The sequence below is a fragment of the Monomorium pharaonis genome, chromosome 10 (assembly GCF_013373865.1).
Source record: "Monomorium pharaonis isolate MP-MQ-018 chromosome 10, ASM1337386v2, whole genome shotgun sequence".
Classification (NCBI taxonomy): domain Eukaryota; kingdom Metazoa; phylum Arthropoda; class Insecta; order Hymenoptera; family Formicidae; genus Monomorium; species Monomorium pharaonis.
The window spans coordinates 3,505,039-3,521,092 of NC_050476.1; the positions used below are offsets into that span (position 1 = coordinate 3,505,039).

The 16,054-nt window shown below is 45.5% G+C and overlaps 2 protein-coding genes across 2 annotated transcripts in view; both read right to left on the bottom strand.

Moving 5' to 3' along the window:
* The window catches only part of LOC105829407, a 28,898-nt gene extending 19,062 nt beyond the window's left edge, over positions 1-9,836 (bottom strand). The window contains exons 1-2 of the mRNA XM_028193721.2: positions 8,121-9,836; positions 7,577-7,772 (exon numbers count right to left, since the gene is read on the bottom strand). Of these exons, the coding sequence (XP_028049522.1) occupies positions 7,580-7,772; positions 8,121-9,817 (1,890 nt within the window). The 5' untranslated portion in view covers positions 9,818-9,836 and the 3' untranslated portion in view covers positions 7,577-7,579. The remainder of the gene's footprint in view (positions 1-7,576; positions 7,773-8,120) is intronic.
* A 30-nt stretch (positions 9,837-9,866) lies between these two features.
* LOC118647736 overlaps positions 9,867-16,054 on the bottom strand; it is a 96,219-nt gene continuing 90,031 nt past the window's right edge. The window contains exon 4 of the mRNA XM_036293172.1: positions 9,867-9,956. Coding sequence (XP_036149065.1) covers positions 9,887-9,956 — 70 coding nt within the window. The 3' untranslated portion in view covers positions 9,867-9,886. The remainder of the gene's footprint in view (positions 9,957-16,054) is intronic.

A 16,054-nucleotide genomic window follows, 5' to 3' on the forward strand; every position in this document is an offset into this window, starting at 1 on the left:
ATTTCAGCCTGGGACGGCGATGCGGGCCTCACGACTCGGGGGCCCCCGGTCTGTCCGGCCGACGGTGGTTTACAAGGTAGACGCCTAACGGAACGCGCATGCACGACGTTTTCCACGAGCGCGGCTAATAAAACGACTTGGAATTTGTACACGCGAACGCGCGCCGGACGACGGGCACGACAGGCTCCGTGAGCCGGCCGACTCGCAGGCGGAAAATGCCAGCGTCCGGAGCTTTCGTCGAGCGTGTTGGCGAGACCCAACCGGTCCAGTCGACGCCGACAGGAGAATTTAGTTCGCCTCGACCTTCGCGGGGTGGCACCCAATAGATTTACTCGTCCGAGCGTAACGAAGCATCGATAGCTCAGAATTAATTTACCACGATGTTATATAGCGTTCACGTCATATTTTAATGCTCAATTAATTCTCTCGTGGAATAATTTTATCGAGGTCTGCACTTGGAATCAACTTAAAATACATATGTTCATTCTATTTACGCATTTAAATTCAAATTTAATTCAATAAAGTCTTTTACTTTCGATCGTTTTAAAACTAATACGCCTATTTTTTTAAGTTTTCGAATTAATTAAAGAATTAACATTATAAAATCGCGAGACAATAAAGTCAAATAATTATAAATCTAATTTTAATATGATTTCGTGCTTGTTTGAAATACGTCTGTTCCAAAATAAAAATTTATTTTTACGAACATTTCCAGCGCTATTCAATGAGTTCCCCTACGGTCGTGCACTTTCCGCTCCGTCTGCGCCAGTTTCTCCGGCAGCATGTCGAGCACTTTCCTGCCGGCCGGCCGATGGTACTTGTTGGGTAGATGCGTAACGAACGGCGCATGCACAATTTCATCGGTGCAAGTGTAATAAACCCTAGGCAATCTTGCGCGCGTTCGCGGAGAGCGACGCGCGCACACGCGCGAGCGTATTTGTGTTATCTGGACGGACGCGGTACGCTACTCACGGTGAGTCGCCCGTGCGGGCATAAGACGAGGGGGCCACTCTCTCGTCTGTGGATCTCTCTCTCTCTCTCTCTCTCTCGAGGAGAGCGCACCGACGAGAGCCTAACGCGAAGCACTACTAGCGGGAGTGCAGTAGTAATAATAAAGTGGTAGTGGTTGGCACGTCACGGTCCAACAGGCCGATCAACCGGCCGTGCGGCGAGCCGGCTACTGGTCTCCGCCCACGCACAAACGCGCCTTCGTGCACACACGTGCGCGCACACACGTGCACGCGCCCCGACACATCCGCGGACGCGATGCACGTATTATGCCGCGTGCATATACGTGCACGCCCGTCGCACAAAGCGCGCACGAGTTGCGCGCCGCGATACTACCGTGTATCGTTGCGATACACCACCGTGAAGCCTCGGTAGACCGGGGCTCATCCGCGTGATTTCACATACGTGTAGATACGCTATCGTTGGACACTCGACTGCCGAGTCGATTCTGCGATTAAAGGGAAAAAAAGAGGGTTTCACTCGAGGGCCGCGAATCCCGCTCGAACAGAGTAAAGGAGATAAAATACGTACATACACACGCGTGCACATGTACCTGAGTGAATGAGCCGATAAGAATGTTAATATCTATCTATAACGTAAGGCAGATGGACTTAATTGAAGCTAATCTATATAAATTAATATTCATATAATTGCGTTTACTTATGTAAATTCATTCTTTCAATTACTTCAAAACGATGTGATGTGTAATAATCATTATCGATTACATTACAATAAAATATACGAATTAATTATTAAGCGATTTACATTACAATAAAATATACGAATTAATTATTAAGCGCGTAAGTAATAGTGTCTAATTATATACATCTAATTATATAGTAGACATATTAATAAATATAAAAGTAACGGAAGGTCAAATTCGTACTAATGGGGAGCGTCGGGCTGACTAGAAAGCAATATTTCTACTTAGCGCTTTTTTTACGCCAACGATAACCGAGTGCACGCACGTTATTATAACTTTATCAAGGAAAAATCAGTTTAATATGTTAATCAATATTGTTATTAATTATTGCAATTGCTTCTTAACATTCGAAAGCACAATAAAATTCTTTTTTTTTTTAAATTTCAGATACGTCCAAAAATGCTGTTCCAGCGTCGTCGATGCAATAAAGCGGCGAAAGCTTCTCCGATTTCTTTTTCCTATGTCTCCGCTGTAAACCAATTATAATAAATTACACGCGTGAACATAAGCATGGGCTCTCGAAGCGAAGCCTTTACCTGTCGATATACGCACGCGGGGCCACGTGGGCGTGGGGCACGCCGGCAATGCCATCGATTTGCTTCGCTTTCGCGGAGAAAATCACCGATGGAGGGAACAATGTGTTGACGTGCTCTTGCGTAATCTCGAACCTTTTGTCGTAGGCGAGCGTGTCCCGCGATTTGTCGCCCTGGTCTTAGTAAACTCGCCAATTTAAAGAGCAGCGCCTGTTACTGCTTTTTGCAACGCCGTTATTTACTACAAGTCACACGAAACTTTCGCTTTATTCGTTACATTTAACCGCGTCTCGAAATTCATTACATTCTTAATTGCAAGTGCAATTACGTCACCGCACAATCAATTTGTTTTATCATTCGTGAAATAATTAAAAGGAAGGAAACAACTTAGCTTACGTAAAGATACATCGAAACGAGAAACGAGGAAATTTTATCGCGTTCAAGCGTGAGCTTTCTGTGTGTATGAAAAAATATCAGGCACTATTATAATATTTCCTCCGGTTTAGGAGAAACTTGTAAACTGCGCGAAAGTGGCAGCATGTATTAATCTTATTTATCGACCCGCCATCTCGTTTCTTTCTCACGACCGGAGATACCATTAACAACTACGGAGGCTCCATTAACAACTACGTTTACGATCAATTAATACTTTCGATACACGCATCCTTGGGGCAAAGAGTTTTGACCTCAGCTCATAAATAAGTCGTGCCTTTCTCGAAACAGGAAAATTACGTGTTGGAGAGATTTGCAATTCTATGCGCACTTGAGCGAAATCTATTTCTACACAAAAACTACTTCAGCTTAAATAAATAATAATAAAATAGAAAGATCTGATTTTATTTCTAAAATAGAAATAAAATGAAAATAAAATCTCATTGTCTATTTGCTCCTCGTCATATTTCACAAGTATATTATCTTAAAAGATGTAAATTTTAAAATGTTTATTAAAAATCGCTAAAGAAAATGGCACGCGATGCGGGATACCCGGCATGTCCCGTATAACAGTCATTCATGTATCGTCCGTCTCATGTGGGCGTAAGTTTCAGGTGAGAGCTTTCAATTAAGATGAAGCAGCTGACGACGCAGCCTTCTTCTAATATTCTTTTTCGGGCTCTCCTTTATTCCGCCGCTGCTCTGTCTCTTCGCGACCATCTTTAGTATGCGTAGACGGTTTTAGACTGTAAATGGGTGAAAAAATTGGATGACTCAGGACGGGCCTACAAGCGCGACGCACGTGAGCCACGTCGGGACGGCATTTATCCGGGAAGAGAGGATGTAGGCAGACAATGGGACGGAATAACGAAGAGTCGAGCCGCGAAGCCGAACGTCGTCCGTAATTTGCATGCAATGTAACCGGGGACACGATAAATATGCATGGTTTTGGTTAGAGGGGAACGAAAATCTTGCGAATGCGCAGCGAGCACGCCAATCACACGTGTTCCTTTACACATAGAATACACGAAGTATACAGGAAATGGTATGTGTAGATTTTTCAAATCACACAGAAAAATGTAAACTATGCGTACGATTATAAGGATTTCTTCTTAGATTTCTTCATTAATATAAATTGAAGCAATCGAAAAGGAGGTATTATAGTCCTTGTATAATAGCTATTCCATAATATGTCTGATATTAAGTGAATTCTAGTAATTACTTATGGACTCATGTGTTTAATAGCCGTTATGCAGTGGCGCTAATGTACCAGCATATAAGCCGATATTTGTTACAAGCCACTTCTACTTTTCAGCATTTCGAAATTTTTTCAAGGTATATTTCAACGGGCCTTCTCTCCTAGAATTTCTTCTTTTTCTGCGTCGTTTTCACAGTTGCGCTATGCACTGCGGTAGATGTCGATTATGCCTACTGTGAACCGTGCACGAACATCGAAACCTGTATATCGCGACGTCTTTGTTGAAAGGCAGGATCGAGACGATCGTGCCTCTCGAAGCATCCTAACAAGCGGGCACCGTCGGCCAGCATCTCGGCACGAAGTAGGGACGCCTAGCAATTTCGAAGATGATCACAGCGCGGCTCTCGTTGCAGTGTGTTCGCGCGCGAGCACCCAGGAGCTCAGGCCAACGGGAGCGAGAAGCGCGCGCGCGCGGGGCACCGGATGAATATTAGATCGGCATTAAATATTTAATATTACCAAACGCCGCGTCTGTGATAACCGCGACGCCGCCGACAATCTTTATGCCGCCGTAAATACCACGTTCTGGCCCGTCATCGCGCGTCAGGGAGGCAACGGGCACGAGCGTTAACTAACATAGCCGTGGAATATCGCCACGAGCGTAATCATACGAATGCGTGGAGGAATTTGTCGATATTAATCAACGTCGTCGCGAGGACGCAGGCGAGGCTCCGGGCCGCGGGATAGTGTAACATACCCGGCAATTTGCGAGATAATAGTCTCTCTCTCTTTCTTTCTTTCGTTCGGCGGATGAGCGAGGACGAGAAAAGCCACGGCGCGATTACTTTCTAATTATCGGCGACGCGATTTAACGTAGGTAACCGTAAACGTGTGCCGTTCAAACATGGGGGAGTCGACTGCTACATCACCTAGTCGGACATTCGCGCGAAGAGAAAGAGAGAGAGAGAGAGAAATCAGCGTGTTTTCGATCCGCGTTAATTAATTAACGGCCGAGCGACGGTTACGACGGGCATCCTCGTTTCTCGAGGAGACACCTGGTAATTTCGCAGCGCGACGTTTAACACAGTCGGGCATTAAAATGTACGTGAAAACGGCGCGGCGACGGTGTTGCGGGTAGCCGCAAGTGACAGGCGGACGCGGCCAAGTAATTTAGAATATAACAGCGGTGGAGGCGAGGCGTCGCGTCGTGAAAGAACGACGACGGTGCCAAAACTAATATTACTCGCGGTAACCGCAAATTCGTTTCGCGTGAGGGAAAATTCTGAATTTTATTTTAATCCCGAGAGACGCGAGCGCTGGATCCCGAGAGCTGAATACTCCGGAGGAGAATACTCCGACACGCTCCGGAACTGTCGCGCAGTTCCCACGTACGACTTTCTTTTCACTCGCAGTCCGGTTTCGTTCGACTTTCGCATCTGGTGCTAATCGAGAGGATAACTAAATCTTTCTTCCCCTACCCAAGTTTACAGCCATGGCTACGAGGTAGAAAGGGACAGAGAATCGGCTGAATTATGGTCAGCACGTGGACGTGCATCGGTGAAACCGGATTTCAGTATTTTACGTCGAATTTCTTTTTTTTTTTTTTTTCAAATTTACCAAGCTACCGAAATGTAAAAATAATGAAATATGAAGCATTTTAAATAATTACTAAAAAAAATCGATATCTCCCGACGATCCTGCAAGCCACGTAAGATCGCCGGATTACAAGCGATCAAGCTCTACCGAGCACTTGACTGTCGTCGATTGCATTATCGGAAGCCGCTCGCTTTCTATGGCAATCGATAAAATCGCACGCGGGTTCATACAATCATAATTTTCATAATACGCGATCAAGTAGGTGGGCGGAGGATGAGGCGGTGGGACCGGAAGCCACGATTTGTCTAGCCGTTGAACCTGGTCTCGTTTAATTCCGCTCACGGAGCGGCCGCTCCGCGGAACGAACCGGGGCTATTATAGCGCTGCACCGAGCACAAGGATGACGTTATATACCCGGAGGCTGTCCACCGTCAGTCCACCGTTGAACTATCTCCTCTTTCACTCCGCGTCTCCTGTCTCTCTCTTTGCGGCTTCCTACCGAGCCGTCTTCTCGCGAGGTGAAGCTCCTACTAGTCGCTAAACGACACTCGCGAAGAGAGAGAGAGAGAGAGAGAGAGAGAGAGAGAGAGAGAGAGAGAGAGAAGGAAGGAGAAAGAGAGAAGTTAGGCCATGGCGGATTAACCCGCGCGGACCTCGCTAATTTCCACGGCTTGGGAATACCAACCGGTACCTGTGCTGGATTGCGGATGTGCGCACGGCAGGAAGCTTTGTGATTCCCGACTTCCTCCCGTAAACGTCTCGTCGTCGCCTGGCATACCGTGGCAAGACCGGGCTCGCGATGAGGAAACGTTTTCAATCTCTCGCTGTCGCTGTCGATTATCATCGGCGGATTAACGGACGGAGAAACGAGCGAGACGGCCGTCCGCGCGGATATATTACCTCCTCGTCGCGCGTCTCGCTCCTCGCGCGTGTGCGATATTGCCGGTGCCGTATATTAACCGGCTTGACGATGCCCGGTTACGACGTAAGAATCTGTTACGCGCGCAGCTGAGTGGACAATTTACATGTAAAAACTTTACTAGCGTTAGTCATAAATAAAGTCTGAAGAATTGGAAAATTACACAGACCGTAAAAAGCTCACGTGTTATTTGAGTTTGTTAAATTGCAATGTGCATACATTTAATTTAATAATCCCGAAAGGACGAAAGGATATTATTTGACTTGATTAAATTGTAATGTGCACAGATGCTAATCTAATAATCATAATTTTTATAGTTAATAGTATTCTATTCTAACGAAAAATTGAAAACAGATGGAAGCAAAAGAAATATAGAATTGCAACGTTGCTAATCATAATTGTACTCCGATTCAGACACGTGCGAGGCTCTTCGTGTTCCCCGCATTCAAATCGATTACGTCTAAGAATGGATTTCTCCGTGGGTCGTAATTGCGGTAATCGCGGAACTTCCTGCATCGTCCATGTGGACAGGTGCATTTCCTAGACGTCGTTATGATCGGATGCCGCAGGCGGAGAGGGGAGGGTGGCGATTAAATGAACAAGGACTTATGGCAATAAGAAAGCGGAGAGAGAGAAAGAGAGAAAGAGCCATGTGTCTTTTATAGCGCCCAGTAAAATACTCCGTTAAAAGATCGTCCTGTCTACCCTGGGTCGATTCCGCGAATTTAACGATTCAGTCCTCCTTCCCGGACAAAGTACGCTATAACTACGTCGTAACCGGTGTTCCTTCAATATAGTTAATTGCGACGTGCATGTCCGTTCGACAAATAGTCTTGCCGCCGCTCGACAGCGTATCATCTGGCTGAAATACGGGAAACGAAGATCGTGCGCGAAGGACATACAGAAATAGCCGCGCACGCGATGTTTCAATTCGAGTGCAGAACTGGTCGCTCAGTTTTTTTCCAAAAGCGGAAATTGATCTTGGTCGCGCAATGTAATTTTTCGCGCAAAAGCGTACTCGCAATCACAATTTCGCAAATAACGTAATAATACCTACAAATTGCTCTTTTTTTATATATATTTAACTTACTATTAAAACATTTTAACTTTACGAAACTTTTCTCCCGCTAAATATTTATGTTTAAAAAAATGGATGATAATAGAATGTTAAAAAAATTAACACTCACGAGTTAGAGGTAGAGCGTGCCGACTCGTCGCGGTGCCACGACAGTGACTGCAAGACGTGGACCACATTTAGTCGGTGGCAGCGGTGCAGTCGTGGCGGGCGGCGGAGTTTCCGGTCTCGTGCAGCCGAGGCCGCTTCCACCTCGTAGCTCCCAGACTAAATTCGTCAGCGATCGTGGCCTGCTCAAACGTCTCGATCTAGATTTTATCATTGAAAAACATTGAAACATTGAAATAAAATAATAAAAGTTTGCTGTCAACATCATTCGTCGATATTACGCTGTTTCGGCGATACAATTAAAAATAATATAAATTGGAAATGTTTTTATATAAATAATAAAATCAAACATACATTTTTAAAAATATAGGTATTGTAAGAACACATTATAAAATAAAAGCTATATTGTTATTTAATAAGAAGAAACGATCAAATGTACGATATAATTAGTACAAGGAAAAATTTACTTATGCACTTATGTCCATATTTAATAAATGAATAAAAATCCATAGAAATAAAAGTGATTAAAGATTGTTAAAATCGCATACCTCTTCTCAGGCAGTTTAGCGCCCGCGCCGGAGTCTCCCGACGTCCTTCCGCCCGAGTGACTGGAGTCCAGCGTGCCGTCCAACTCCATGGCCTGTTGGAGATTCGTCAGGCTCTTATAGCGTATGTTGAAGAGCGGCGAACCGCCCTTGTAACCCGGCGGCGTTTCCTTCAACGGCGACGCGCTCTTCTGCCTCATTAGCGGTCGTCCGCGCTGAGTGCCGCTGTTCTTCACATAGAGCTTCGCCAGAGGCGGCTTCTCCACCCGCGGCTGCGGCGCTTCCTTCACCGCGCGCCTAGTCCGCTTCTCCGCTTGGATCTTCTTCGTCGGTATCGTCTCGATCGGCGGCGGCTCCGGTCGATCGTCCAGCAAGGGCGTGATCGTCACCGTTACCGGCGTCAACGGTGGGGTCGAGGCCCCCTGGCCAGCGGCGAGGGGGCTCTCGTACGGCGACCTGACGCTCTTCGGCAACGGCGCGAAGCCGCGCACGTAATCGTATATCTGATCGATCTCGTCGTACTCCTCCGTGCAGGTTGACGACGACGGCGGTACCCTGTTCTCGTCCCGGTACCCCGAGTGTCCGGAGGACGGCTGATGCCCGTTGCTGTGATAGTGATGATGATGATGATGGTGGCCGGCGCTGCTGTTCCTATGGTGGTTCAACGGCGCGTGATCCGAGTTGTTCGATGGTCTTCTGAGGAAGCCCGACCCGCTTCTCGTCTGCCTGGAGGGCTTGCTCTCGCCCAGACGACCGTCCAACACGTGCGCCCGATCAGCCACATCGGCTACCAGACGAGAGGCGCGCTCGACCAACCTCGTGAACTCCTGCATCGACCTGAGCGCCTCGTCGTTTCGCGCCTTCACCAGCTTGAGCGGCGCCGCGAGCGGCAACGCAACCGCCGCGCCTTCCCTCTGCAACGGCAACGCGAACACGTGCTCCTCCTCGAAAGTCGAGAGCAGCCTCAACTCGGGTACAAATTGCGACGATGACTTGAGCCCTCGCGGCGGCTGACCGTGCACCAGTCTCACGGTGAGTGGCAGACGTTTGCTGAGAAGCGCCCTGGCGGTGTGCACGCCGCTGATGTTGTCCTCGCGAGCCAGGGCGCTAAAGCGTCCGCGCTGATCCATCCCGAGCAACACGCTGTCACCGTGACAGTCTACGCAGCGCAGAAACCGACCGCGACCGGGTAGCGCCACTTCGCCGGCGGTAACAATCGTCTCGCCGGCCGCGAGGGTTCTCGTGCCCTCCGGTACCACGATACCCGACTCGTCGTCCACCCGGCAGGCGATGCCGCGCACGGTCTCGCGCACCAGAGCACCCTCCTCCGGACATCTTCGCGATAGCTCGCTCACCGACTCGATGCCGCGCACCGCTCGGCCCTCCTCGCTCAGAATCTCGAAGTAGCCCGCGTACGAATCCGGTATCGCCAGTCTGGGCCCCACACCGACCACGCGGCGGCCCTCCTTGATCTTCACCGCCTGCGCCACGATTTTGCGCCGACGGCCGGCCGATATCAGCAGCGCGGTGCTCTGCAAGCTGGGCGCCGGTAGCGTCGGCACGCCCAGCCCGCCGTACTGGCCCTTCGTGATCTTGATCACAGCCGGCAGACGGTACTTGGTGACGAACTCACGCAGATACGTCGCCTCCTCGGCCCAGCGTGCCGCCGCGACGACGATCTGACCGTCGGTCGCGGCCATCGCGCTCGCTTGACCGGCGCAGCGCGGCGCCTCCGCGTCCCTCCGCGCGAGAGAGACAGGGCCCAACGATCAAGCTCCTGACGATAGCTGAACGCTACTGCTGCTCCTGCTGCCCGTGCGGCGCACCTCTATGCTCCATCTGCAAATAGGAAAGTAATCACGCTTTAAATACTTTCGTACTTGTTGAGGTGTATATGATAATGAAGCGTGCAAAGTAGTCGTAATATTTGTCAAATATTGCGATTTAATCTCTAATCCCCTAATTTGCCAATAGCCTTCGAAGATGTAAATTAAAAGATCGAAATAAAATATATTTAAAAATGTTAAAAGGGCATATATTCTCATAACGTGGATTATAAATATATGCAGAATATCTCTATGTAATTTTGTTCTATGCGTTCTAATCGATCATCCGTAGATAATAATATGAATGATAATAATAATTAGTCCTGCAGCTTCTGCCGCTGGAGCTCGTATGACTAATCTCTGTTGTAAAAATATGAAAAGTGCCCGCCCTTACCATGTTAATTTCGACAGACGAATGCTTGCCTTTCGGCACGGCTCGCCATTTCCCCACCCGTTTGATGCACTTTTAATGCATCCTTTCCCACGTGGAACATAGTTGCGCTATTGCAGTTCCGTGAAACGTCCGGCGTGCGCGCGAGAGAGCTAATGTCGATCCATGGCTATAATATACGCAATGACCCGTCTTGTCATTAGTCAAGTTCCAATTATGGACCGGTTTCATAATTTCCGTAGCAAGGGCAGTCACCACTCGAAACTACGAATGGCAGGTAATCAGTACCGCAGTGCGCATCGTCAGTGCCTTCGCATCGTCGTTGCTCTCCCCCCCCCCCCTTCTCCCGAAGATCGTCATTCGCGGAAGAGAGATGGGAAAGAATTATGAGAAAGCTTCGTTAAAAGCAAAATAAAACGAATATATCGTAAGATAAAGTATTAAAGAAATGATATAATTTTCTTCTATACTATATAAAGTGTTAGTTGGACTTCAAACGAAAGAGAGAAAGTTCAAAGTACTTCGCAAAATACATATTTCGATTAAAATAAAAAATCGTGATCGCACGATTTGTCAACAGTGGGAAAAATAAATTAGATAAGAATGCAATAATAACAGGATACAAAATATTTATGAAGCAAGACGACGTTTCACATAGCGCGGAACAGAACTTTGTTGCAAGTTATCTACTAAACAAAGTAGACATGATGCGCTTGCTTACATGACTGGGTGTGTCCATGATTGTTTCGCCAAAGAGAATCTCGTCCGAGGAAAATAACGGTCGTGACTCTGATCGTCGTACTGCGGCGATCTAAGAATGAGCGGCTTCACGCTTGCTTAGATCAACACGGAAATGTCAGTGAACGGTGACAAAAAGATGACCGAGAATCCTTATTACCACAATGATCCGTAAAATAATGTAAGATGTTTATGTGCCTTTCTATGAACGCTTTGAAGGCTTTGTAACTTTGTAGTAATTTGCAGCCTAGCAGATCGAATAATAGTATATCGCATTTATGAGATCGAAGTATATTTGAAATGCAGAAAGAGAAAAAGAGAGAGAATTTTTTGAGAACATATAAACTTTTATCAAAGTATGCGCAGTTTCTTACTTTGCTTAAAAAAAAACTATTAAACTACCACAGAAAATTGAAAAATTACGGACAAAAGATAAGATAATTTTAATAAAAGTTTGCTGGAACTTTTTCAGCTTTGATAAACTACTGCATACTTTGAGATAATTGTGCCAACTTTGACGAGACTCGCTCCAAGTAATTCATAACTGCGATAGCTCACGGTTATTACGTTGCATTAAGACAATATCTATATGCGCCCGACGAATTGTTGGCCGTTACTTAACAAAGCATGCATAGGTATACGTGGGATGGGCGTGTCGACGATTGTTTCGGATTTCTCCAAAGAATATATCTCGTTGGAAGAAAGTAACGATCGTGACTCGGCGCCCGGCGATCATCAAACCACTTGGTGGTCTGGGTTAAACGATTTCGCGAACAAATCGCTTCCACATCGACGCGAAAGTTTCAACACGCTGCAGTCAAAAGCGAGAATAAAAGAGCACACGAGGCTGCCGTTTCTATTTCATATTGATTTTTTCCCTTTTTCATAAAATTTGTTTGGCAAAAATAAATCGATCCATTAAGTAATAGAATAAATTGAGTTTAAAAATATTAAGTCTTTTTTAAGAACCAGTTACGAGTATAATTAATTTTTTTAATGCAAATTAACGCATTTTGCATAATACTTAGCTGATTTAAAAAATCGCAGATAAAAACCAGTTGTGTGATCATAAAGCAATTGACAAATAGATTTCGAGTTTATAATTTCTTGCTATAATTATTTATAAATCGCACCTCTCGCGAGATAATTGCGAACACAGTGTCGCAGTTCCTATGATTGAATACCATTCAATAGTTAATAACAAGATAAACCAGATTGTTGACCGAAATTTTTTACTAAAGATAAATTTATCACCTTTCCCCGCGCAAACTGGCTCCTATAATCACGAAAGCAGTAGATGGATTAATTCCGTTTACCGGCGAACCATGCAACGGTGCTGTACATAAGCTCCTTCAAGATGGGCCGCAGACAGTGCGAGATAAGAACGAGGTGACCAATGACCCGGGGCTTCGTGACAGGCGCGCCTCTAGGAAGTTATTCGACATACTGCTTCGTTTGCTCTTCTCTCTCTCTCTCTCTCTCTCTCTCTCCCTCTCTTTCTCTCTTAAATACTTTCTTAGCGCGAACGTGCGCGTGAACTTCCGCGGTTACATCTTGGTGCAAGCGGTCGCTATTATAAGATCGGCAAAACGGTGATGTAATTAATGTGAAACTTAGTACTCACTACTGGGTCGAAGCGAAAGTTTTGCCGACAACCCAATGAATCGATACATCCACGACTGGCGATAGGCGCGATAGCGCTTTTCGATAGATGCTTATAAGCGATATATATCTTAATACTTTCCCAGAGAAGATTCAAGTCCAATCCTAACTGTGGTATAATTTATCCTTTAATACGTATAAATACTCTACATTTAGTTTATCTCTGTTTTGGGTAATTTTCATTTAAGATAACTTATAACTTAATTTTTCCAACTTTTCTATTCTGAGAACATGAGACATTGAAATTTAGTTTAAGCAAAATTTATGTCACTATAAATGTTATTTTCTTTTAAAAATATAAACAAAAAACAATGGATAAAATAGACTGATTATAATTCCTCAAATACTATAAAAGAATATACTTGCCGGGAGGCAAAATGGATCTATTTCACTCATCATCTTTTAAAGAAAAGGCGAAGGTCTATATTTCCGAGGACGAATTCACAAAAATCCTTATTTCCTTTCACTCATGATTCACGGATTTTTCTCTGAGACACAAATTAACTTCAAATTGCGAGAGAAGATTCTATCTTTAAGACATCACCTCTCCGACAGTTCTAGGGCACTCTCTACGCGAACGAGTTTCTTGCCGACCAGACAGCTCCGTCGAGAGATGTCCGGGCCTCCGCAGCATTACGAAAGCGGTCCAGCGATGCGACCGGCCGGCATAATTGCACGTCACGTACATATGCCTAGGCATAATTAGATTAATACGTCACGAAATTGGATTAAGAAACCGAAGAACCGACGGACCCCGGTCCCCGCCGCGAAAAGCGCTCGAGGCGGAACACGTTTCTCCCCGAAACGCCACGGGGTTAATTAATCTTCGCCGGAGAGCGGGTGGTAAACGACGCGTCACGTACAAAGACGGAACGCGTATAAATCATTTCGAGTGCACGTCGCGTCGTACGGCGAGGCGGCTTCCGCGCGCAAATTGCTAGCGTTAATCGCAGGCCGGTTTAGAAAAGGGCACGAAACCGCTAAGGAGAAAACAGAGTAATTCTTGGGAATTTTACATTGCGGGTTCGTAAGATTTATGTCGACATTACGCGGTAGTCAGAGGTGCCTCTAGAGCGAGACTCTGGAAGACATTTCGATTTTTAACAACATCGGAAATAAAGACTTGGCTTTTTCATTTATTTAATCGTAAGATCAAACTCAAACAAGAAATTTAGACAAATAGTTGAATACTCGCGCAATAATCATTTTCAAGAAACCGATCGTACGCACGAGTCGATGTCCTCGTGTCCCTGCGATTGCGATCGATTTTTGCAGACGGCCCGCATTCCCCGGCGAAATAGTTACGACTGCGATAAAACGACACGCCAAAGGGTCGCGCAGGATACGCGCGCCGTCCGTACGCGTCGTTACGCATATCGATATGCACGCACGATACTACGCGATTAGAGGCGAAGACAATCGGCGTGGTGGCCGCGATGTCGAAATCACCGAGTCGAGTAGACAAAAGGAGCACGACAGCGCCGTAATCGTCGTCGCTATCGGTGAAAGCCGCGTGGTGTCGAGCTGCAAGCATATAATTCGAGGGCAGGTCGATAAATCAGCTGGCGTGCGAAAGAGCGACGAGGGACAGGGGTACGTCGGCGTCGATCGTTGCGACACGGTTCGTCTATCGGTGGGCGACGACCGGCACACACATCGTCATTAAGATCAACGAGCGCCGATAAGTAGCTCTCGCCGTGCATCCGGTATCACAAATTTTCTATACTCTCAGTGATTTCTTCTGCTTCGTTCATTTTCAATTTGAAATCGACAATTTTTTTCGATCGATAGTTTTATGCGATCGAACTATAAAAATAAATTTGTCTACGGCAAAGAATAAAATTCTCCTCAGTAATAATATATAATTTGTTTATGTCGTAAATATTTCATTATTTGATTATTACAAATTTCTAAGGAAACAAAATTGTGTATAATTCGGGACAGGATGTTTGCTGCAACATCGAGGATTGCCAGTAGTCATTAACCAATTACTCCGATCCACTTAATCGAGAGATACTTTTCGAGGGATTTCGAGAGGACCGCGTGCCATCGAGTCTGCGCGCGACATTCTACCCTTTTTTCTCAATCGACCCTTGACTTGTCCTCTGCGTCTTGGCCACCTCCTGCAAACCGTAATAACTTCCTCATGAACGAGCAAGAACGCCACCATCCATCATCCTGTGGCCCACGGTTCTCAACCTTCGACAACGTCTCTTATCTCTGACCCAATAAACGTTGCATATGTATACCCTAATTAAAAAACTGGAGCTACGACTTCTACAAAATCGTTGTGGATAAAAGGTTTATTATTCATAAAGTAATTTTAAAAATGTAGAATAAAGAACCATTAGACGAAATATATTAGACTAAACGCACAATGGTTATTAATTATGACAGAAATCTGCAACGCTTACGAATTAATACGTTAACGATGATATTTAAAGTATAAGAAATTTCTAGTCAATATTTAGTAAGTCAAATAATGTCTGACGACATATCAGACGATAATTATACGGTTCATTGATCTCTGAATATTTTCATCCGAGTGATCGTCTCGCCTCTCGAGGCGAAATAATCTCCTTAAAATTCCGCGCCGATCGCTCCAACGTCTCAATAATTGCTAATTGGGAAGTGACCCGTCTTTAAAAACTGGTCGCACGTCGTCCATCTCGGATCAACTTGTCAATTTCGGTTCGGCGGATTGTAACAGGATCCCAAACCTCTTCTTTTCATTTTGATTCTTTTCTTTATTGCCCGCAGGTATTTGCCAAATGTATGTATATCCCTTTATTTTGCACGCGTCCTACATACATCCTAAATATCAAAAAAACCAACGCAATTTACATTTAAATGTTACCTCATTTATGTGTTATGAAATAAATTAATTAAAAAATATACGTATACATGTATTAATTTATTTCATAACAAAATATAATACACAAATGAGGTAACATTTAAGTGTCAATTGCGTTTTTTTTTTAAATGCATTTAAATTAATTCCCTCGGATTTTTATAATCCATAACGATTGGAACGAGTAAACTCCAACTCCACGCACATTCGTCCATTTATCCGCGGGTATTTTGCACCTCTCATTCCCACTCGCGCCCTCCTGCGCGTTACAACGCGAGGTCTTCATCGTCGCGGCGATGATCGCGCAATCTTTTCACGTCTACCTTCTCCCGGTCCGCTTTCGCGGAATGAGCACCGCTTGCAGGGACGAGTACAAATTAATATTAAATTGAATTATAATGACAGTGTTTACCGAGGGGCAACACACAGCCGCGCGCTCCACCGGCAGCCGCTATTCGCAATGGATGGC